General features: G+C 40.9%; 1 protein-coding gene and 1 long non-coding RNA gene across 4 annotated transcripts; both read right to left on the minus strand.

Moving 5' to 3' along the window:
- Positions 1-14,991: 14,991 nt before the first annotated feature.
- On the minus strand, positions 14,992-15,911 carry LOC127914877 (uncharacterized). Of its 3 annotated transcripts, none has more exons than XR_008089382.1 (3): positions 15,652-15,907; positions 15,289-15,486; positions 14,992-15,057 (listed from the first exon to the last, which is right to left on the minus strand). It is a non-coding gene; the product is annotated as an uncharacterized LOC127914877 (long non-coding RNA). The 3 variants fall into 3 exon arrangements; XR_008089381.1 differs by lacking the exon at positions 14,992-15,057 and adding an exon at positions 15,075-15,156; XR_008089383.1 differs by lacking the exon at positions 14,992-15,057 and having other exon boundaries at positions 15,208-15,486; positions 15,652-15,750; positions 15,817-15,911.
- A 5,893-nt stretch (positions 15,912-21,804) lies between these two features.
- Positions 21,805-24,850, minus strand: LOC118376304 (uncharacterized). Its single transcript, XM_035763007.2, has 4 exons — positions 24,731-24,850; positions 24,420-24,464; positions 22,993-23,221; positions 21,805-22,345 (listed from the first exon to the last, which is right to left on the minus strand). The coding sequence occupies exons 2-4, from the start codon at positions 24,460-24,462 to the stop codon at positions 22,186-22,188; spliced, it is 432 nt and encodes a 143-aa protein (XP_035618900.1). The 5' UTR covers positions 24,463-24,464; positions 24,731-24,850; the 3' UTR covers positions 21,805-22,185.
- Positions 24,851-25,739: the final 889 nt, after the last annotated feature.

Here is a 25,739-nt window from a genome sequence, read left to right on the forward strand (position 1 = left end):
AGAGGAGAGGAGAGGAGAGGAGTGGAGTGGAGTGGAGGGAGGGAGGGAGAGGAGAGGGAGGGAGGGAGGGAGGGAGGGAGAGGGAGGGAGGGAGGGAGAGGAGAGGAGAGGAGAGGAGAGGAGAGGAGAGGAGAGGAGAGGAGAGGAGAGGAGAGGAGAGGAGAGGAGAGGAGAGGAACCTTTCTGTGAACATATGGGCTGCATGCGTTTTACACTGATTTCAAGAAAGAAAAAAGGGGGAATAACTACTCAACAAAGTTCCAAGCGGTAAGACCCCACCATTCATTGATGAGGGCACCTTCCGTCCCCATACCAGCCCCCCCTTAGTGTAGACCTGCCAGGGTCTGGAATGGGGTTGGCAAACTTCCTGCAACAACGCTCCATTCTCCTTCATTGGAACAGCCGCTAAATGAGAGAGAGAAATGATCATAGTATAGCTGAGTGTATTGACTGAGTGTAAAAAACATCAAGAACACCTTCCTAATATTGAGTTGCACCAGCAGCCTCCCAATAAGGGATCATTGCTTTCACCTGGATTCACCTGGTCAGTCTATGTCATGGAAAGAGCATAATGTTCATGTTTGTACACTCAGTGTATATCTCCTTCCCTAACCTATCTCTAAAAGAAGGTATCATTCTTCATGCGCTTGCGTTTTATTATCTTTATTTAACTAGGCAAGTCAGTTAAGAACAAATTCTTATTTTCAATGACAGCCTAGGAGCAGTGGGTTTACTGCCTTGCTCAGGGGCAGAATTACATTTTTACCTTGTCAGCTCTGGGATTTGATCTTACAAGTCCAACGCTCTAACCACTAGGCTACCTGTCACCCCAGGCATTGCATAACTGTCTCATGATGCTGTAGATACTGTGTATTACAGTCTTACCTGCACACCCCAAAGCCAAGGCCAGCAGTAGCAGCTTCATCATGTCTTGGTCTCTGTATTAGACTCTGGGTTTAGTCTGTGGTTCTTTTATACCTGTATATCTGTGTCTCTAGCCTTTAGATCTCTGGGAGTTGACTGCCTGGGCTGCACCTGTGCTTTGTTTTCCTGGCACTTCTCTCATTCAATTACAGAATTTTTGTAATATATATATTTTTTTATTGGACATACAAATGTAGGATCTTAATTTGAGACAGTTTTCTAGAGCAAGAAAACAATCCTGCAGTAACAGGACATGTGAATTATAATGTGGATTTTGATTAATGGACATTTTTGTAAGGGTTGATATAGGGAAATTCTGGGAAAATCAAGTCAAGTGGAAATCGAAAAAGAAGCCTTTTTAAACCTCAAATACACAACAAGCTCTCCTGCATCAAGGTGATCAAATTAAGATCCTACATCTGTATAAGAGCAAACAATTTACAATTTTGACATAAGTACAAATATATATTTTAAATTATTAAAACAACAAAAACAAAGCAAAAACAAACAAACAGAACAAAAAACTTAAGGCTCTTTCATTTAAAACACATGTTGGCCCTTTAGTATGAGACCCATGTGTTGTTCTTTGTAGTACAGGTGCTATGTCCTTTTACTGTCACCATTAGGAAAAAACAAACAAGAGAGATAAGTCTACTCATTTCATTCCTATCACTTGAAGTACATTTTTCACTGTAATGAAAGTACTCCGTGTGCTCTACCATTATGTAACCCCTTGTATCAATGTGCAGTGCCCTCGTTTAGTAATATCAAGTGAGGCTATTCATTAACTGTGGGTTGATTACTAAGAGAAGGCAACAATGTGGCCTTGTGAGACAGATAAAGTTGTGAGAGAATTGGGAAATCAAGATGGGGAAACGTAGGTACTCAGAAGAAGCCTACTCAGGGATTTGAGGTATTTAGTTTGAATACATTTTGAGTCTGTTTGAATGAATCTTAGATTTAGGCTTCATCAGATTGGCCATATCCCTGCTAGTGTATCACCACCCCATGAAGAGATTAACTAACAGTTCAAGATGTTCTTCTCTGTGGTATTGTAACTCCAGGCTCGTACATCTTCTGTGAACATGATCATATTTGAGGTAAAATGTATTATTTCTGTCTGTTTCAAACCGACCATGAATAGCTCACTTCAAACCTTTCTGAGATCAGAAACCCAAAGGACACCCTTTATTTCCACTCATTTAGAAACTCAAGCTCTGGTTGAGAACCTGTCTGTCAGAAACAGTCACAGGAATCTGTGTTTTCCTTTTCCTCTATATGACCTGCTTCTATTATTCAGAGGAGAGGCAGTTGACTCAGTGTTAGGTGATAGTTATGTACAGAAGGCATTGTGAGACTCCATATTGTCCATATTGTAAACTCTGAGACATGATGTACAGTTGAAGTCAGAAATTTACATACACCTTAAGCCAAATACATTTCAACTCAGTTTCACAATTCCTGACATTTAATCCTAGTAAAAATTCCCTGTCTTAGGTCAGTTAGGATCACCACTTTATTTTAAGAATGTGAAATGACAGAATAATAGTAGAGAGAATGATTTATTTCAGCTTTTATTTCTTTCATCACATTCCCAGTGGGTCAAAAGTGTACATACACTCAATTAGTATTTGGTAGAATTGCCTTCAAATTTTTTAACTTGGATGAAACGTTTCGGGTAGCCTACCACAAGCTTCCCACAATAAGTTGGGTGAATTTTGTCCCATTCCTCCTGACAGAGCTGGTGTAACGGAGTCATGTTTGTAGGCCTCATTGCTCACACACACGCTTTTTCAGTTCTGCCCACAAATTTTCTATGGGTTTGAGGTTTGTGATGGCCACTCCAATACCTTGACTTTGTTGTCCTTAATCCATTTTGCCACAACTGGAAGTATGCTTGGGGGTCATTGTCCATTTGGAAGACCCATTTGCGACCAAGCTTTAACTTCCTGACTGATGTCTTGAGATGTTGCTTCAATATATCCACATATTTGTCTTTCCTCGTGATGCCATCTATTTTGTGAAGTGCACCAGTCCCTCCTGCAGCAAAGCACCCCCACAACATGATGCTGCCAACCCCGTGCTTCACGGTAAGGAAGCCTCCCCCTTTTTCCTCCAAACATAACGATGGTCATTACAGCCAAACAGTTCTATTTTTGTATCATCAGACCAGAGGACATTTCTCCAAAAAGTACGATCTTTGTTCCCATGTGCAGTTGCAAACCGTAGTCTGGCTTTTTTTTATGGTGGTTTTGGAGCAGTGGCTATATAGATACTTTTGTACCTGTTTCCTCCAGCATCTTCACAAGGTCCTTTGATATTGTTCTGGGATTGATTTACACTTTTCGCACCAACGTACGTTCTTCTCTAGGAGACAGTACACATCTCCTTCCTGAGCGTTATGATGACTGCGTGGTCCCATTGTGCTTATATTTGCACACTATTGTTTGTTCAGATGAACGTGGTACCTTCAGGCGTTTGGAAATTGCTCCCAATGATGAACCAGACTTGTGGAGGTCTACAATTGTTTTGCTGAGGTCTTGCTGAGATTTCTTTTGATTTGTCCATGATATCAAGTGAATAGGCACTGAGTTTGAAGGTAGGCCTTGAAATACTTCCACAAGTACACCTCCAATTGAATCAAATTATGTCAATTAGCCTATCAGAAGCTTCTAAAGCCATGACATCATTTTCTGGAATTTTCCAAGCTGTTTAAAGGCACAGTCAACTTAGTATATGTAAACTTCTGACCCACTGGAATTGTGATACAGTGAATTATAAGTGAAATAATCTGTCTGTAAACAATTGTTAGAAACATTACTTGTGTCATGCACAAAGTAGATGTCCTAACTGACTTGCCAAAACTATAATTTGTTAACCTCTCTTGGGTAGGGGGCAGTATTTTCACGTCCGGATGAAAAGCATTCCCAAAGTAAACTGCCTGTTACTCAGGCCCAGAAGCTAGGATATGAATATAATTGGTAGATTTGGATAGGAAACACTCTGAAGTTTCTAAAACTGACATTATGTCTCTGAGTATAACAGAACCCATATGGCATGCAAAAACCTGAGAAAAATCCAATCAGGAAGATGGAAATCTGAGGTTTGTAGTTTTTCAAGTGATTGCCTATCCAATATCCAGTGTAAATGGGGTCAGATTGCATTTCCTAAGGCTTCCACTAGATGTCAACCGTCTTTAGAACGTTTTTTTCAGGCTTCTATTGTAAAAGGGGAGAGAATAAGACCACTCACAGTAAGTGGCTTAGCTGAAAGCCATGAGTTGTTTATCGTGCGCGGCCGTGAGCGCAAGCTCCTTTCCCTTTCCTTTCTAATGACAACGGAATTGTCCGGTTGGAATATTATTGAAGATTTATGATAAAAACATCCTGAGGATTGATTATGTACATCGTTTGACATGTTTCTATCAACTTTAATGGAACTTTTTTGACTTTTTGTCTGGACTTAGTGCCCGCTCTTTGTGCATTTGGATTAGTGAACTAAACGCGCAAAAAAAGGAGGTATTTGGACATATATATGGACTTTATCGAACACAACAAACATTTATTGTGGAACTGGGATTCCTTGGAGTGCATTCTGATGGAGATCATCAAAGGTAAGTGAATATTTATAACACTATTTCTGACTTTTGTTGACTCCACATGGTGGGTATCTGTATGGCTTGTTTTGGTGGCTGAGCCCTGTACTCAGATTATTGCATGGTGTGCTTTCGCCGTAAAGCTTTTTTGAAATCTGACACAGCAGTTGCATTAAGGAGAAGTTTATCTTTAATCCTATGTATAACACTTGTATCTTTCATCAACGTTCATGAGTATTTCTGTAAATTGATGTGGCTCTCTGCAAAATCACCAGATGTTTTGGAGGCAAAACATTACTGAACATAATGCGCCAGAGATTTTTGGATATAAATATGAACTTTATCGAACAACACATATATGTATTGTGTAACATGAAGTCCTATGTGTGCCATCTGGTGAAGATCATTAAAGGTTATTGATTAATTTTCTCTATTTCTCCTTTTTGTGACTCCTCTCTTCGGGTGGAAAATGGCTGTATGTTTTTTTTGTGACTCGGCGCTGACCTAACATAATCACATGGTATGCTTTCACCGTAAAGCCATTTTTGAAATTGGACACTGTGGTTGGATTTACAAGAAGTCTGTCTTTAAAATGGTGTATAATACTTGCATGTTTGAGGAATTTAATTATGAGATTTGTTGTTTGAATTTGGAGCCCTGCAATTTCACTGGATGTTTGTCAGTTGGGACGCTACCGTCCCACGTACCCTAGAGTTAACAAGACATTTGTGGAGTGGCTGAAAAACAAGTTGTCTCCAGCCTAAGTGTATTTAAACTTCTGACTTGAACTGTACACATAACCATATTGAGGTCACAAACCTGTGGGAGATATGCATGAACATATCCTACGTCTCTCAACTTTGTCTGATAATAAAACACAAAGTGCAATGATCGTACTGACTCATATGAATAATGCTCCTCAAGAAACACATAGGGTTTACTGGTTTTCTACAAACGCATGTTTTTATTTAAAGATACGTTGACATAAAAAAAAAAACATTTAAAGGATTTTACTACTAGCACTGACTTTGCTGATAGCTACTTTATGGTACTTGCTACAACTGTGATATGTGGTTGTCTCACCTAGCTATCTTATGATGAATTCACTAATTGTAAGTCGCTCTGGATAAGAGCATCTGCTAAATGACTAAAATGTAAAATGTTGACATTAAATAATACTGTATTTCAATCCACACAGACTCCAGGGGGACGTCAGAGGGTTGGAGGTCTGGTGAAGCTGATCAGAGGCTCCAGGATGAGAGAGTAGGGGCCCACAGCTGCGACGCTCTCCTCGCCAAGACATTTTGAGTACATTGGGGACACAGAGGGAAACAAGGAATGGTCTTTACTGTTGGTATAAGATGTGGTAGACCTGGTCCTGCAGGATGCCGGAGTAGGTCCTCACCACCATGCTGGTATCAACAAAGGCATTCCTGATGGACACAGACACATGAACAATGCATTAACTGTCAGCCTGCTATTTTGACCTGCTGTTCCGTTCTTGTGTGTGTGTCTGTGTCATACTTGGCCTTCTCCTCCAGCTTCAGGCCCTTGATGCTGTCCAGCCAGCTAGAGGCGGTGCTGATGGATGTTTTGTAGTTCTGATAGATGTTTTGTAGCTCTTGACGGGGTGCACATTGAGGCAGCAAAAAACACATCCTGGAACACCACCAGTTGGTCAGTCCGGCTGTGTACTTACTGAGGCCCAGAAGAGTGACGAGCACAGTGATGACCAGAAGCTTGTTCATGATGTCACTCAGATCTATGTGCAAAGCAAACATCTTGGTGAGGGTCAGATAAACCATACATCAACTTATCCACAAGTCAGCATCATTTCCTCTTCCTTTTCAGCTCTGCTCTTAGCCTGATCTCATCTCAGCTTCATCTAATCTCTTCTATTATATCTCAAACATGTCTCTTCATCTGAAGAGGAGTAAGGATCGGACCAAGATGCGGCGTGGTAAATGTTCATGACGAATTATAATAAGAAAAGCCTGAACACTATGAAATACAAAACAATAAACAATAACATGAAATAAACCAAACCGAAACAGTCCCGTGTGGCACAAACACTGACACAGGAAACAAACACCCACAAACCAACAGTGAAACCCAGACTACCTAAGTATGATTCTCAATCAGAGACAACTAACGATACCTGCCTCTGATTGAGAACCATACTAGGCTGAAACAGAAACCCAAACATAGACAAACAACTCACGCCCTAACCATACTAAATAAAGACAAAACAAAGGAAAATAAAGGTCAGAACGTGACACTAACGGGTTGCCAATGACTAAGGTAAGGCTATTCTGAGGTTGTTTTCAATGACAATAAAACTATAATTTCTCTGGGTTTGTATCTCACTATGATGCAGCAGTCCACATACATATGCAGGACCTTACTGTGACCAGTTTCTCACAGCAGGAAAATAATCCTGGAAAAACAGGAAATGTGAATTATTATGTGGATTATAATTAATAGACATTTTTGTTGGGGTTGCTACATTTTTAGTAAGCAAATCAACTCTGAAATGTTAAATTGCTAACTTTAGAAGCCTTTTTAAATCTTGCATATACTACACGTTTGCATTTAAATGTCCTGTAACAACAGGGTGATCAAATGAAGATCCTACATCTTTATAGACATGCCATCATTTATTTAGTTATTCTGTTCAGTTGGAACTCCTCTCAATACCCTCTACTTGATCTCTCCCAGAGAGCATTCTGTCCAACAGTCTGTAGACAGATATGTGTAGTACCCAGCTTATACAATACAATACAAAACCTTCTAACGGTGATATTATCATGACGTGCACCCTGAAATAGCTACAGAAGTGTTTTCTTTCTCCCCATGAAGGTGTGTGCACCTAAAGAAGATGGTGAACTAAAAGATGGCCAACCAAAAGATTGTGAACCAAACGAACATGGCTGTACTTACTGTTTCTCCTCCACAGGAATGAATAGCAGGCAGTAGCTGAGAGGCTGCGGTGAGCTAGCCTGTATATGTATATATATACAGTGCCTTGCGAAAGTATTCGGCCCCCTTGAACTTTGCGACCTTTTGCCACATTTCAGGCTTCAAACATAAAGATATAAAACTGTATTTTTTTGTGAAGAATCAACAACAAGTGGGACACAATCATGAAGTGGAACGACATTTATTGGATATTTCAAACTTTTTTAACAAATCAAAAACTGAAAATTGGGCGTGCAAAATTATTCAGCCCCCTTAAGTTAATACTTTGTAGCGCCACCTTTTGCTGCGATTATAGCTGTAAGTCACTTGGGGTATGTCTCTATCAGTTTTGCACATCGAGAGACTGAATTTTTTTCCCATTCCTCCTTGCAAAACAGCTCGAGCTCAGTGAGGTTGGATGGACAGCATTTGTGAACAGCAGTTTTCAGTTCTTTCCACAGATTCTCGATTGGATTCAGGTCTGGACTTTGACTTGGCCATTCTAACACCTGGATATGTTTATTTTTGAACCATTCCATTGTAGATTTTGCTTTATGTTTTGGATCATTGTCTTGTTGGAAGACAAATCTCCGTCCCAGTCTCAGGTCTTTTGCAGACTCCATCAGGTTCCAGAATGGTCCTGTATTTGGCTCCATCCATCTTCCCGTCAATTTTAACCATCTTCCCTGTCCCTGCTGAAGAAAAGCAGGCCCAAACCATGATGCTGCCACCACCATGTTTGACAGTGGGGATGGTGTGTTCAGGGTGATGAGCTGTGTTGTTTTTACGCCAAACATAACGTTTTACATAGTTGCCAAAAAGTTCAATTTTGGTTTCATCTGACCAGAACACCTTCTTCCACATGTTTGGTGTGTCTCCCAGGTGGCTTGTGGCAAACTTTAAACAACACTTTTTATGGATATCTTTAAGAAATGGCTTTCTTCTTGCCACTCTTCCATAAAGGCCAGATTTGTATACAATATACGACTGATTGTTGTCCTGTGGACAGAGTCTCCCACCTCAGCTGTAGATCTCTGCAGTTCATCCAGAGTGATCATGGGCCTCTTGGCTGCATCTCTGATCAGTCTTCTCCTTGTATGAGCTGAAAGTTTAGAGGGACGGCCAGGTCTTGGTAGATTTGCAGTGGTCTGATACTCCTTCCATTTCAATATTATCACTTGCACAGTGCTCCTTGGGATGTTTAAAGCTTGGGAAATCTTTTTGTATCCAAATCCGGCTTTAAACTTCTTCACAACAGTATCTCGGACCTGCCTGGTGTGTTCCTTATTCTTCATGATGCTCTCTGCGCTTTTAACGGACCTCTGAGACTATCACAGTGCAAGTGCATTTATACGGAGACTTGATTACACACAGGTGGGATTGTATTTATCATCATTAGTCATTTAGGTCAACATTGGATCATTCAGAGATCCTCACTGAACTTCTGGAGAGAGTTTGCTGCACTAAAAGTAAAGGGGCTGAATAATTTTGCACGCCCAATTTTTCAGTTTTTGATTTGTTAAAAAAGTTTGAAATATCCAATAAATGTCGTTCCACGTCATGATTGTGTCCCACTTGTTGTTGATTCTTCACAAAAAAATACAGTTTTATATCTTTATGTTTGAAGTCTGAAATGTGGCAAAAGGTCGCAAAGTTCAAGGGGGCCGAATACTTTCGCAAGGCACTGTATATATGAGTGGTGATGTATTGACTTGTCGTTCTCTGAGCCAAAGTGCACTCCTCTGAGATAAACACCCACTGTTCAGGTGTTTGTGTATGTGATAAAGAAAGTGAGAGAGAGGGCAGACAGGGTCAAAGATGGAGATGCTACGACAGTAACATGTTCATCATTTGTTGATTTAGTATCATTTGAGTTTAGTGTAGGGAATCTGTTTTGAAATGTAACAGAACAAGTTATCCTGGTTGGTTTTGATTGGGGACTGGTTGATTTTTATTGGTCTTTTTAAGTCAGTAGAGTAACCCATTCATATTACATATTGTGTTCATATTACAACCCTCTACCACCACCACCACCACCTTCCACCTACCCCCTCCCTTACCTAAGCTCACAGTCCTAAGTCTAGATAACCATTGACACGTCGGTCTGGTTACTACAGGCTAGCACAAACCCCACTGCACACAAATGGTGATGGTAAACTAAGACAAAGATTCACCAAGTGGTGCTGGTAAACTATCCGTCAATGACTCACTACCAGTGGAAGTTAATGATGGGGCAGCATGATCTGTTATCACTGAATATCTCATGTGAAGCCCAGTGCTGTAGCTGTGGGCTGTTTAAACTGTATCATTCAAATCTTCAGGTGTACACAACATTAAGTTGTGAAATACTGAACTTTGCCTTAATATGGAAAGCCTATTTTCTTTGTATACTAAACTTAGTGCTGTGTAAACACTAGTCACCTGATTCCCTGTCACACGTCAGGTTGTTTTGTGCCCTGTCACTATGACCAGGTCTCTGGTAGGTGGTGATAAGCTGAAGGGACAGGCTGGTATGCACCTAATGTCTTGACATTTGTAAATCACTTTGAGATTTGCTGTAAAATTAAAAGTGTTGACTGAATAGAAGATATTAATAAATGAGTTGACATAGCAAGGGAACGGACAAGGACAGAGTAATGCACATTTACTTAGATCATCTGTAGCACTAAAGCAAAAACTTTGTGACCATATCCCTTCTCAACAATCATTGGTCAAATGGGGAGGGTTGTGCCCTTGATCATTATCCAATCTGTTTGGCATAGAATTAGCTTTTGGAGTGAGATTGAAGATCAAACTCAGTAAACATATTTTAATTGGTGTGTCTTGTTTATTTAATTATTAATTTAGGCCCTTTATTTAGCCAAGTAGGTTATGAAGAACATATTCAGCTACATAGCGACCTGGCAAGAGGGTGCAGTGAAACAGGGCAGCAACAGCAGACATGTAATAGTTGCACTTTGTGATTGACCACCCACACTGTACAGTATGTGGGAAAAACATGTTGGACTTGTGTGACTCAGTTGCCCAGTTCAGGAAACTTTGTTCTATCCCTCCTCTGTACTCTACTCTACTATTCTGTACAGTTCTGGAATGTTCTGTTCTGGACTGTTCTGTCCTATTCTGTTCTGGACTGTTCTATTCTGTACTGGTTTGTAATCTTCATCATACAAATCTGGGAGATGTGCATGAACATATCCTACATTACACAAATGTGTCTAATAATACAGAACTGAACAAACTGGTCAAACAGACTCATACAACTGAATCATGCTCCTCAAGAAACACATAGGGTCTACTGTTTCCCTGCTATTCATGTTTTTATTTCAAGATCATTTGTTGACATAAAACAACACAGTATTTCAAACTGTTCCAGATGTGCCTGAAGTCTGACGTCAGAGTCATTTGAGTCGACTGCACCACTGGGTGCCACTATAATTTCACATGTGTTTCTGCCCTACTGGGTTTCCTGTGGTGAAACACTAGGGCTCTTTTCTTCATTCATAATGGAAAGGTTCTGTGTGCTGTCTGAGGTGAACCTAACGAGAGTAGGGACCCACAGCTGCGACAGTCTCCTCACCAAGGGACTTTGAAGACGCAGAGGGAAGAAATTAATTATATTTACTGTTGGTGTAAGATGTGGTAAATCAAATCAAATCCAATTTTATTTGTCACATACACATGGTTAGCAGATTTAATGCGAGTGTAGCGAAATGCTTGTGCTTCTATTTCCGACAATGCAGTAATAACCAACGAGTAATCTAACCTAACAATTTCACAACAACTACCTTATACACACAAGTGTAAAGGGATGAGGAATACATACATAAAAATATATGAATGAGTGATGTTACAGAACGGCATAGGCAAGATGCAGTAGATGGTATTGAGTACAGTATATACATATGAGATGAGTAATGTAGGGTATGTAAACATTATATTAAGTGGTATTGTTTAAAGTGGCTAGTGATACATTTATTACATAGGTTTTTCCATTATTAAAGTGGCTGGAGTCAGTATGTTGGCAGTATGTTGAATCTGTGTATTTTCCAATGCAGATAGCTCTATTGAAATGTAACAGGACAAGCTATACTGCTTGCTGATTGGTTTTGATTGGGGACTGGTTGATTTTTAAAAATGATCTGAGTCAAAGGGCACTCCTCCGTTCAGGTGTTGATTTAAGAGAGTGAGAGAGTGGGTCAAAGATGGATATGTTATCCCCACATAATTTCAACGTGGTGAATTGGATAAAAGTTGATCAATGAGATTACAACCTATTTTCACAGATTCAACAAGATAGCCCAAAATTTGCTGAATTCCCAATGCGTTATCACTATGATTTTAACCATCTAAAAGCACATGCAAATTCCAATGTAAAATCGATGTCAGATTTTTGATTTAGTTGTCACCTAAATGTGTTATCACTGTACTTTCAACCATTTAAAAGCACAACAGTTCAAATGGGAATTCAATGTCAGATATTTTATACAGCAACTTAAGGGTGCTACACATAGGATTTTCTATTTAATATTTGCATTGTAACTTCAGAAAATGTCTGTAATAGTGGAATGATAGTGTTTCAAAGGGAAATTTGTTTTGAATGCAGCCTAGTGCTTGGTGAATTGCACCAGCACTAGGCTGCATTCAAAACAAATCTCCCTTCACCTCATCCCATGGTGGAGACTCGCGCTTGAGCCTTTTACTTTCAGTTTTGGTCCACCAGCTTAAAAAAAAAATTGTTTTATTGAAAATATATTTCACAGTGTCTGTTACTTGAACTCTGTGAGGCATTTATTTGGGCTGCAATTTCTGAGGCTGGTAACTCTAATGAACTTATCCTCAGCAGCAGAGGTAACTCTGAGTCTTCCGTTCCGGTGGCGGTCCTCATGAGAGCCAGTTTCATCATAGTGCTTGATGGTTTTTACAACTGCACTTGAAGAAACTTTCAAAGTTCTTGAAATGTTTCGCATTGACTGACCTTCTTGTCTTAAAGTAATGGCGGACTGTCGTTTCTGTTTGTTTATTTGAGCTGTTCTTACCATGATATGGTCTTTTACCAAATAGGGCCATGTTCTGTATACCACCCCTACCTTGTCACAACACAACTGATTGGCTAAAACACGTTAAGAAGGAAGGAAATATCACAAATGAACTTTTAACAACACACACCTGTTAATTACACCATACCCAATCCGGACTCGCCGCGTGCGCGAGCATTGCAAAATACATGTACACATACATGTTATTCAAGCATTGCACCCATCAGGGGTCTACATTGCCAAGCACTAAAATAGAAGTTTATTCTATTTGTGGCGCACAATGCGCTGCAAGTCCTGCCTCTCCCATCTCCTCATTGGCTTTAGAAGCATATACCCACTTGCCATCTCCTCATTGGTTATACCCACGTGGGTGATTGAAAGATCGGTTATGGTAATACACCTTATTATGAAAGTTAGTTGCCAATCGCCATAGAAAGTCCAAAGAAGAAAAGGCCTGGAAGGAGGAGAGATGACTACAAACTATTCTGTTGACCATTTTATGTGGATTAATTGTCGGAGTAGAGGACCTTGTGCATTTCAGGTAAAATAACAACTCAATGTGTATTTCCCAGGACAAATTAGCTAGCAACAGCAAGCTATCTATCTAAATAGGAATGATTAGCTAGCAACTGCAAGCTAGCTATCTAAATAGGACAGATTAGCTAGCAACTGCAAGCTATCTATCTAAATAGGACAGATTAGCTAGCAACTGCAAGCTAGCTATCTAAATAGGACAGATTAGCTAGCAACTGCAAGCTATCTATCTAAATAGGACAGATTAGCTAGCAACTGCAAGCTAGCTAAATTGCCATAAATGTTGAATATTTTTTGACCTGTCCCCAAATTAATATAATTGGTTCAGAGTTGGTTTTGATATTTCAACCTGCGTGTTGTGATCGCGTTTGGTGTGGGGGGACAAAATCAATTTGCGCACGATGGTGCTCACGGACGCACATGCACGTCCGGTTTGGACATGGTGCTAAATTGAAATGCATTCCAGGTGACTACCACAGTTGAGAGAATGCCAAGAATGTGCAAAGCTGTCATCAAGGCAAACGGTGGCTACTTTGAAGAATCTAAAATCTAAAATATATTTAGATTTATTGAACACTTTTTGGTTACTACATGTTTCCATAAGTGTTATTTCATAGATTTGATGTCTTCACTATTATTCTACAATGTATAAAATAGTAAAAAATAAAGAAAAACCCTTGAATGACTAGGTGTGTCCCAACCTTTGACTGGTAGTGTATATATTTTTGCAGGATTTGTGGAAGAGGAAAATGTGATTTGTTATCTTATATGGCCTGAAGAAGGGACATGTCATCCTGTTCCTCTTAGTCTCTGTAAGATTGCTCAATCGCACTGTTTCAAGTTGCCCTTATCAGTTTTTGTATTCTGTTTTATAACTTATCATATGAAATGGGTGACGCAGTACACAATTGGATGACATAGTACACAAAAAATGGGGGCCCATTATGGATTGCGAGCACCACTTTCAAAACAAATGGCTAAAAATATAAATAAGTTCTTGGAGCATCATTTTAATGGTGGGGTAGCATGATCTGATATCATTGAATATCTCATCTGAAGCCCATGCCGTATCTGTGGGTTGTTTAAATGTTTAAAAAAATAAATAATAAAAAATAATGAGGTGAATTATGATGAATCTGCATTGGTCTTTTAGCTGAACAATGTTATGCCTAGTTATTTTTTATCTAGTCTAGACTGCATGATTTTTTTCAAATTGGTAGGGCTATTTGTCCATATAAAATACTCATATCAGTTATATTCACCTACCTTTTAAATGAGAATATGCCTCTTATAGACATATCAAGTGTAGTTTATTGTTATTTCATATTGATCATCTGGGTAAGTGCTTCTTTCGTCCATCAGCCTACTTAAACATTTTTAATTCAGACTGTAAAAAAAGGAAGCGACTGGGTTTCACTAAGCCTATATAGCCTGCCTTATGCTAAATCAGAAAAAAGATGGCTGACTTGGTGGGGAAGAATTCAAAGCACATCTTCTCCTGTTTGGCAGTTCTGTCACGCCCTGACCTTAGTTATCTATGTTTTATGTATTATTTTGGCCAGGTTCGGGTGTGACGAGGGTGGGTATGTGTGTTTTTGTCCTGTCTAGGGTTTTTGTATGTCTAGGTAATGTAGGTCTATGGTGGCCTGAATTGGTTCCCAATCAGAGGCAGCTGTTTATCGTTGTCTCTGATTGGGGATCCTGTTTAGGTTGCCATTTTCCATTTTGGTTTTGTGGGTTATTGTCTATGTGTAGTTGCATGTCAGCACCCGGTCTATATAGTGTCACGGTTGTGTTTTAGTTTGGTTAGTGTTCTTTCTTTATTAAAAGAAGAATGTACTCATATCACGCTGTGCCTTGGTCTCCTCGTTATGACGAACGTGACAGAATAACCCACCAAACCAGGACCAAGCAGCGTGTGAATGAGGAGTGGACATCCTGGGACTGGGAGAAAGATGAGTGGAGGACATCCTGGACCTGGGAGAAAGATGAGTGGAGGACATCCTGGGACTGGGACAAAGATGAGTGGAGGACATCCTGGGACTGGGACAAAGATGAGTGGAGGACATCCTGGACCTGGGAGAAAGATGAGTGGAGGACATCCTGGGACTGGGAGAAAGATGAGTGGAGGACATCCTGGGACTGGGACAAAGATGAGTGGAGGACATCCTGGGACTGGGAGAAAGATGAGTGGAGGACATCCTGGACCTGGGAGAAAGATGAGTGGAGGACATCCTGGACCTGGGAGAAAGATGAGTGGAGGACATCCTGGGACTGGGAGAAAGATGAGTGGAGGACATCCTGGACCTGGGAGAAAGATGAGTGGAGGACATCCTGGACCTGGGAGAAAGATGAGTGGAGGACATCCTGGACCTGGGAGAAAGATGAGTGGAGGACATCCTGGATCTGGGAGAAAGATGAGTGGAGGACATCCTGGACCTGGGAGAAAGATGAGTGGAGGACATCCTGGGCCCGGGAGAAAGATGAGTGGAGGACATCCTGGGCCCGGGAGAAAGATGAGTGGAGGACATCCTGGACCTGGGAGAAAGATGAGTGGAGGACATCCTGGATCTGGGAGAAAAATGAGTGGAGGACATCCTGGACCTGGGAGAAAGATGAGTGGAGGACATCCTGGACCTGGGAGAAAGATGAGTGGAGGACATCCTGGACCTGGGAGAAAGATGAGTGGAGGACATCCTGGACCTGGGAGAAAGATGAGTGGAGGACATCCTGGATCTGGGAGAAAGATGAGTGGAGGACATCCTGGACCTGGGAGAAAGATGAGTGGAGGACATCCTGGACCTGGGAGAAAGATGAGTGGAGGACATCCTGGACCTGGGAGAAAGATGAGTGGAGGACATCCTGGATCTGGGAGAAAAATGAGTGGAGGACATCCTGGACCTGGGAGAAAGATGAGTGGAGGACATCCTGGACCTGGGAGGAGGTAATGGCAGGGGACAAGACCCTCCAATGGAAGCAGGTGGAGATGGAACAGGAGGAAAGGTGGCACAGGAACCACAGGAACCCCAAGATAATTTGGGGGGTTTTGGGGGGCACATGGAGCAGTCGGCGGAGCCGAGGAGTAAACCAGGGCCAGTCAGGGAGAAGGAGGATTCGGAGGAGAGAGAAATGGGGGAGTTGTTGAGTTGGTGGAGGATGCACGGAAACCTTGAATTACTTAGTTACACAGTTTTTTTTTTGCATTCATTTAGGTCATTTTTATACTTATTTTGTTTAAGATACTTAATATATTTTCAAACTTAGGGCTATATTTAGGATTTGTACAGTTCTGTAGGCAAAAGACATATCCTAATAGGCCTTTTCATTTTTAGCATAAGCCAATTTGAATGAGTTTTTAAGTGTTATAAAGAATTATTAAATATTATAAATATTCATTTGTTTTATCTGATTGTAAATTTAGTATTTTTAAAGTTTGATAGGCAAAAGGCATAATAGGCTTATTAGTTTACAAGTTGAACTTTATCAAAATAACGTTTACTGCAACTTTAATTGACAGTAGCCTATGTGTAGGCCTATATTATTGGCTGTTTGGTTTGCAAAGAGGGATTTTCCCGTCCGACATTCTATTTTTCCTATACTTTGGTCAAGTAAATCAGAAACGTACCAGGTTTGTTTCAATTTCATATTCAATTAGTCTATCTTCTAATTGTTTGTTCTCTCTCTAGTCAACTTTCTGAGATCGAACTCCGTCAAGCCTATACAGAGCCTTCAGAAAGTATTCACACCCCTTGACTTTTTCCACATTTTGTTATGTTACAGCCTGAATTTAAAATGGATTACATTTAGATTTTGTGTCATTGGCTTACATAATTTATTCCTGAACTTATTTTGGCTTGCATAACAAAGGGGTTGAATACTTAAGATATTTCAGCTTTTCATTTTTAATTCATTTGAAGAAATGTCTTAAAACATAATTCCACTTTGACATTATGAGGTATTGTATCTACATTGGTCTCTTGCATTATGTTAATAGTCTAACTATCGCATATGTATTGAAATGCATTTTGCTATGGCAAATAGGGAATGGGCAATAGAAGATGGAATCTTAAAATCGCCCAAACCTACTGTCAGTATGGATCACACAGTGGCACAAAGCACAAAGGTATCTGGTAGTGGTGGTAAACTAAGGGAACATTTGGAAATCACATTGACTTTAAAAAAAATAATAATAATAATTAGAAAAATCTCAAAGTATGTGGTATATAGTATGTTAGTATGGGTATTCAAACACATCCAAGTACTGTTCTGGACCATCCTGTTCTGTCTTCTGTCCTGTTCTGTCCCATTCTGTTCTCATCTGTCCTGTTCTCCTCTGTTCTGTCCTGTTATCATCTATCCTGTTCTCATCTGTCCTGTCCTGTTCTGTTCTCATCTGTCCTGTTCTCATCTGTCCTGTCCTGTTCTCCTCTGTTCTGTCCTGTTCTCATCTGTCCTGTTCTCATCTGTCCTGTCCTGTTCTCATCTGTTCTGTCCTGTTCTCATCTGTCCTGCCCTGTTCTGTTCTCATCTGTCCTGTTCTCCTCTGTTCTGTTCTGTTCTCATCTGTCCTGTTCTCATCTGTCCTGTCCTGTTCTGTTCTCATCTGTCCTGTCCATCTGTTGTGAGGGGAACGGCACCTCAGTACCTCCAGGCTCTGATCACGCCCTACACCCAAACAAGGGCACTGCGTTCATCCACCTCTGGCCTGCTCGCCTCCCTACCACTGAGGAAGTACAGTTCCCGCTCAGCCCAGTCAAAACTGTTCGCTGCTCTGGCCCCCCAATGGTGGAACAAACTCCCTCACGACGCCAGGACAGCGGAGTCAATCACCACCTTCCGGAGACACCTGAAACCCCACCTCTTTAAGGAATACCTAGGATAGGATAAGTAATCCTTTTCACCCCCCCCCCCTAAAGATTTAGATGCACTATAGTAAAGTGGCTGTTCCACTGGATGTCATAAGGTGAATGCATCAATTTGTAAGTCGCTCTGGATAAGAGCGTCTGCTAAATGACTTAAATGTAAATGTAAATGTAAATGTCCTGTTCTCCTCTGTTCTGTTCTCATCTGTCCTGTTCTCATCTGTCCTGTCCTGTTCTGTTCTCATCTGTCCTGTTCTCATCTGTCCTGTTCTGTTCTCATCTATCCTGTTCTCATCTGTCCTGTCCTGTTCTGTTCTCATCTATCCTGTTCTCATCTGTCCTGTTCTCCTCTGTTCTGTCCTGTTCTCATCTGTCCTGTCCTGTTCTGTTCTCATCTATCCTGTTCTCATCTGTCCTGTTCTCCTCTGTTCTGTCCTGTTCTCCTCTGTTCTGTCCTGTTCTCATCTGTCCTGTCCTGTTCTTTTCTCATCTATCATGTTCTCATCTGTCCTGTTCTCCTCTGTTCTGTCCTGTTCTCATCTATCCTGTTCTCATCTGTCCTGTTCTCCTCTGTCCTGTCCTGTTCTCATCTGTCCTGTTCTCCTCTGTTCTGTCCTGTTCTTTTCTCATCTATCCTGTTCTCATCTGTCCTGTTCTCCTCTGTTCTGTCCTGTTCTCATCTATCCTGTTCTCATCTGTCCTGTCCTGTTCTCATCTATCCTGTTCTCATCTGTCCTGTCCTGTTCTTTTCTCATCTATCCTGTTTCTCATCTGTCCTGTTCTCCTCTGTTCTGTCCTGTTCTCATCTGTCCTGTTCTCATCTGTCCTGTTCTTATCTGTCCTGTCCTGTTCTGTTCACATCTGTCCTGTTCTCATCTGTCCTGTTCTCATCTGTCCTGTCCTGTTCTGTTCTCATCTGTCTTGTCCTGTTCTGTTCTCATCTGTCCTGTTCTCCTCTGTTCTGTCCTGTTCTCATCTGTCCTGTTCTCATCTGTCTTGTCCTGTTCTGTTCTCATCTGTCCTGTTCTCCTCTGTTCTGTCCTGTTCTCATCTGTCCGGTTCTCATCTGTCCTGTCCTGTTCTCCTCTGTTCTGTTCTCATCTGTCCTGTTCTCCTCTGTCCTGTTCTGTTCTCATCTGTCCTGTTCTCATCTGTCCTGTCCTGTTCTCCTCTGTTCTGTTCTCATCTGTCCTGTCCTGTTCTGTTCTCATCTGTTCTGTCCTGTCCTGTTCTCATCTGTCCTGTTCTCCTCTGTTCTGTCCTGTTCTCATCTGTCCTGTCCTGTTCTGTTCTCATCTGTCCTGTTCTCATCTGTCCTGTTCTGTTCTCATCTGTTCTGTCCTGTCCTGTTCTCCTCTGTTCTGTCCTGTTCTCATCTGTCCTGTCCTGTTCTCATCTGTCCTGTCCTGTTCTGTTCTCATCTGTCCTGTTCTCATCTGTTCTGTCCTGTCCTGTTCTCCTCTGTTCTGTCCTGTTCTCATCTGTCCTGTTCTCATCTGTCCTGCTCTCATCTGTTCTGTTCTCATCTGTCCTGTTCTCATCTGTTCTGTCCTGTTCTTTTCTCATCTGTCCTGTTCTCATCTGTCCTGTCCTGTTCTGTTCTCATCTGTCCTGTTCTCATTTGTCCTGTCCTGTTCTGTTCTCATCTGTCCTGTCCTGTTCTGTTCTCCTCTGTTCTGTCCTGTTCTCATCTATCCTGTTCTCATCTGTCCTGTTCTCATCTGTTCTGTTCTCATCTGTCCTGTTCTCATCTGTCCTGTCCTGTTCTGTTCTCATCTGTCCTGTTCTCATCTGTCCTGTCCTGTTCTCATCTATCCTGTTCTCATCTGTCCTGTCCTGTTCTGTTCTCATCTGTCCTGTCCTGTTCTGTTCTCATCTGTCCTGTTCTCCTCTGTTCTGTCCTGTTCTCATCTATCCTGTTCTCATCTGTCCTGTCCTGTTCTGTTCTCATCTGTCCTGTCCTGTTCTGTTCTCATCTGTCCTGTTCTCCTCTGTTCTGTCCTGTTCTCATCTATCCTGTTCTCATCTGTCCTGTTCTGTCCTGTTCTCATCTATCCTGTTCTCATCTGTCCTGTCCTGTTCTGTTCTCATCTATCCTGTTCTCCTCTGTTCTGTCCTGTTCTGTTCTCATCTGTCCTGTTCTCCTCTGTTCTGTCCTGTTCTCATCTATCCTGTTCTCATCTGTCCTGTCCTGTTCTGTTCTCATCTATCCTGTTCTCATCTGTCCTGTCCTGTTCTGTTCTCATCTATCCTGTTCTCCTCTGTTCTGTCCTGTTCTGTTCTCATCTGTCCTGTTCTCATCTGTCCTGTCCTGTTCTCATCTGTCCTGTCCTGTTCTGTTCTCATCTGTCCTGTTCTCATCTGTCCTGTCCTGTTCTGTTCTCATCTGTCCTGTTCTCCTCTGTTCTGTCATGTTCTCATCTGTCCTGTTGTCATGATGTGGCCCTTTCTGGGTACAGATCGTGGCCTCTTTCTCTCTGTCTCTGCCTGTCTCTCTGTCTCTGTCTTTCTCTCTCTGTCTCTGTGTGTTATCTCAGGTCGTAAATTCCTGGCGGAGACTCTCTCCACTTGGCCATGCAGAATGAGAGAACAAAGGATTTCACATGGCGAACTCCTAAATCCCCTGAACGGGAATTTGATACAAAAAGTCCACTTGTGATAAGGTGGGAATGGTACGTGGACATTTAAGGGACGGTATGATGAGTGTGTTTTGTTTGGTGACCTCAGAAAGGACAGGAAACACACATAACTATATCTCTGAATGTGTACATTTCTCAATTATGGGGTTTGCATCTAATTCATGCATAAAATGAATGAGTAAAGATTCAACTATTTTTGAAATGATGTAATGTGATGTTAAGCCTCTAATGTGAGATAATTGTATTCCCTTTAAAGTTTAACTAAGTCATTGGCCTGCCCTCGTGAGCACAGACATGATCTGTCATCATAGAAGCTCCTTTTCTATTGTTATGAATAAAAAACTCTCCTGAGGAAATCCTCTTCAGACCACGCGTACCTCGCTGGACACCGAGGGGGCACAGGTTTTAGTTTAAACTAAGCAAACCCACAGCGTGAGCTGTGATTGCGAATAGTTATTGAATTCCTAACCATACCACGTGGAACACTGGCTACACGGCTGGAAATGGTTAGACTCTGAGATTATCGATCCCTACAGAATAAGAGAAATTCTTAGATACTAATTGCTAGTCTGCAGCTAGAAATTATGTCAACCTGGGATACGATTCCAACAGAGATCACGACGACACACTGGGCGTAAATATATATTGATTGCAATTATTTCCGAATGAGTGAGGTTTCATGTGCAAAGGATTAGCATTTCAATCAATATAATTATCAACTGTGTAGTGACTCTTGTAATTCCCGCCCTTCTCATTCCAGACCCACTTCCCTTTGTCCACCAAGCCGTCATATCGGCTTAGCCCACTAGGGAACATCCCCTGTCATTTCCTTGTAACTATATCTACGGTTTGTTTGTTTATGCATTTATTTACTTAGTAAATCAATGATTAAGATAATTGGGGTATGGATGATACATAGTAAAGGCTGGGTTTGTGCAGATAACCAACAATTTACGGAGTTTGGAATGAGACTAACGTGAGGTACAAAACACCTGTTTTTATAGGTTATAATTGTGTATTTACCATGTTACCATTTAACTCTTAAATAATGAATAATGTTAATAATTACATAACTGGTCATTTCTTTACCCTAAAATAAAGTGCTACCATAATGTCTTAATAATAAACAATTAAGCAGTTTGATCAACATTTCTCACTTGTGGTTCAAGAAAAATGTGGTTCATGATATTATTATTCATATGGATGAGTAAAAATGTTTTTGTACCCTAATTAAACATGATGCACAGGTATCAGTCGAGAGTTTCAACTTTCAGATCTTTATTGAACACAAACACACACAGACACACACACAAACTCCTGTTAGAGTATCAAACACATAGTTATATACATGCACAATGTTGAATGAATGTTAAAGCTCTTTCGAGATGTCAATCTTCCTATCTAGCATGATTTGACTTTCGTTTCCCTTTGAACAGTCATGTCTAGGAAAGTGTTGACATAGAAACCGGGAGGGGATGCGTTTTGCATTGTGCATTTCTCTTCTCAATCACCTTCAGGTATTTCCCCCCTCTAGCATTTAATACATGTATCAGGAGCACAGCTAAAGCAGAGCCAGGCCCTGTGTGGAAAGGTACAAGCGTGTGGGGCGGTCCGATGCGACAGAGGCTATCTAGGGCTCATTCCTCAGCGGGTAGGACTTTGTCGAGGTAAACCTTGATGGAGTTGATGGCCTCGTCCAGGTAGGTGCCGACATGGGGGCGCACATACTGTCCGTACAGACCCAGGCCGGCCATACGGGCCTTGTCCACCAAGGGTGCTGCTTCCTGGGCCAGACCACTGGACAACACACACATAGAGACAGGAGATGTCAGTGATGTTATAGGTTAACATCCTATGTGTCTGGGTTAAAATGCATGTGTTTTTGAGTTTTTTAAATTAAATTTTTATATCTGTGTATTGGATTATTCTGAAATACACAGCCCAAAACAAGTACTTTTGTTTGAGTATTTGAATGGTTATTTGAGATCTAAAACAAGTAACCTTCCAAATTGTATTTGAAAGCATTTCAAATACCTGGGTTAAATGCATGGGATCTGAGCCAGTGTATTTAAGTTTTTTCAAATACTTTCCAAGTGTATTTCCAACTATTTGATTTTTCAAATAACGATGATCTGAATACTTGTTTTGAAATGTAATTGAAATACATTAAATTGTATTTTAAGTTCTGATGTGTCCACTGGTTAATAGAGAATGGTAAAATATCTAGTTAACATGTTTATAGGCATGAAGGGCCAATATCTAAGATCCTATAATTGTTTGAAATCCTATTTCAAAGTTATGGGCAGATAGACTGAAGAACTGACAGTAAATCAGACAAACAGATAAACAAACAAGCAGGACAACAGGACATTGACAGACTGACAGATGCAGGGTCTGGATTGACGCGACAAGTTAACTTGGTTGTGTCGCGGTGGGGCACTCACGTTCCGATCTTGACAGCGCTCAGGAATTTGGGGTTGCCCTGCAGCTCCTCGATGTAGTCTTTGGCAGCCTGGCCCTGGCCCTGGCCCAGGTTCTCAGTCATAGGCCCCACAGCAGCCTGCACCTTGCCGTAGGCGTTCATCAGCCTCTTGTAGAACACAGACTTCATGGCCTCATACTTCTCCACCAGCTCCTTGTCTGGCTCTGGTACTTGACACAGGCACACAGAGACTGGAGGGGAGACAGGGAAGAGATAGTATTTATTAATTAATTGCACTTGCTTGACTTGATTGACTGCTGTTATACAGTATCTAAAACCACTGGACGAACTATAGCCACAAAATAAACCTAATATAGTAAAATGCTTCGCATAAACAGGCAGTGTGTGTCAGTAAAGTTGATTTAGTGTCTGTGTAATGGAGATAGTTTGGTCACTTGGTTTGATCCCTTCTCATGATGAGTAAACTCGGCTGAAATAATCAAAGGCCATTTCAACCGGACATATGAGGTCTCTCTTATCCCTGCAGATTGTGTAGCAGTGGGGTCTGATGCCCATAGTGTCACTGCTCAACGTGGTCGGTCGATCACCTCCACAAGTCCATCACAGTTCAAAGCCTATCACCTCTCAGATACAACTAACTGTGCTATGCATTCCTGTTGGCTGACATATTCTCTCACTGTCACTGACATGTTCACAGCTGGAGGTCAAAGGTAGCTATTACCTTCTGTTGTATAAACGGCTGGAATGAACACTATATATCCATTTTCATAAATGTTGGTAAATTTGCTTTGATTGTTTAAAGACATTATGGAAGAGATCGTTTTTGTCTAATCGTGGCATGGGATTGTTCAATGACAGCCATGTCTTTGTTTCAAATATCACGAGGGATTCATTTCAGAGACAAATAATCATGTTTTTTAGTCAAATGTTAGATATCCGCCTCTCCCACAGAAAGAAGTTGTATTACAATCAGGTTTTACACAGTCAAATGTGACAAATAGATACATTTTTTTATAGAGAACTGTACAAATGATACATTTGTGACATCAATATACAGTAATTATTTTTTTTATCAAAAAATATTCAACACAGTAATATGAGATCTGTATGTAAAACCTTTATATTTGACATTTTTGTCATTTGTCATGCTCATATCCATCTTAAGCTAACTCGGTGAGACAGCCACATATCCCAGTCAAGTATACAGGATACGAACCTTCCATTCCAGCTAAACAATGGATATATAGCATTTTTGCACACAAAAAAAGCTACTCATACATACATCTAAAATCTATGAATTAAACATTTGAGAACAGTAAACAATATTTTACATGCACATGAAGCTACCTATAAGCATTCATTTCTGATGAAAAAACACTAATCTGGTTTGAGTTCTGCAGGGTGTGTGTTGCAGGTTCTCGGTCTTACCTTGGAGTGCAAGCACTAAGGCTAATGCCAACTTTCCGTTCATTTCTGAAAGAAAAAAGCAAACACAATATGAATTTATATGCATTATTTAGAAGAAGTTAAATGCTATGCCTGTCTATTTATTAGACTAGAAATCACACCATTCTGATCAGGCATCAATGAAACTATAACTGATACGAAAGGACGATGCATCTTAAAATACATGAGAAAATAAATAAATAATACATTAATACATGTATATTTTTAGAGATTACTGGAGCATTGAAATAATATATGTATAAAAGTTGAGAAGAGAGAGAGAAAAAGATGACCTCCTGTTGTAGTGGGTGTACAGATCCCAGTGAATTAAATGACAGTCTCCTTTGGTGGCTGAGTTGTCTGTAAAGCAATCTGAAAGTAGACACCATGATATAGTGAGGAGAGTAAACAAACGTCATCTAATGAGTATGCACACAGGTACGCACACACACAAACACCTACACGAACACACGCACGCACGCACGCACGCACACACACCCACGCACCAGACACACACGAACCCACTGTACCTATAGGACAAACATCCACACACTCGTTCGCCTACACAAAGTCCATTGCACTTGAGACAGGTGATGCAATGCATCCAGATTATCACTTGGATTGGTTTCTGAAATCTATTTATGCTGCAATGCCCTATTCTGCATACGAAGGAAAGCCTCAATTCTCCTCAAAAACGTTTGCATATCAGTGAATGAAAGAGATTTTTTTAAAATTTGAATGAAGTGTTAAGCATTTTAACTATCTGAAAGTTTTCCCATAATTGATTTGTCAACATTTGTGTGGAACATAAACCAGTATGTTTTACTGCCTCTTATGTAACTCATTGAAATCTGTATTCTTGCACATATTCAGAATTCACAAACTCAACAACAACACACTCTTCACAATGTCTAACAAAAAAGTATCTCAATGGTTTATTCACACTAAGGTCCATTCTCTCTGTTTATTTGAACGTGTTTCATGTATCCCAGTTAGTCAGATTATGGTTTTGATTGAATGAAACAGAGCCCTGAGTGTGTTGACTGTGTTCCAGGATCGATGTCTGCAGTCCACACAGTGAGACCCGGGAGAAATGTCCTGCGGGTCACACCCCTCCAGCCAGACACCCCTGCTGAACCTTGTATCTCAACTGTCAACTCTCACCGAGATAACACTCCGATTTCAGCACAGTCTGTAGCTATCACTCCCATCACTGATGTCTCTGTCTGTCTGTCTGTCTGTCTGTCTGTCTGTCTGTCTGTCTGTCTGTCTGTCTGTCTGTCTGTCTGTCTGTCTGTCTGT

This window comes from Oncorhynchus keta, chromosome 34 (genome assembly GCF_023373465.1).
Source record: "Oncorhynchus keta strain PuntledgeMale-10-30-2019 chromosome 34, Oket_V2, whole genome shotgun sequence".
Lineage (NCBI taxonomy): Eukaryota > Metazoa > Chordata > Actinopteri > Salmoniformes > Salmonidae > Oncorhynchus > Oncorhynchus keta.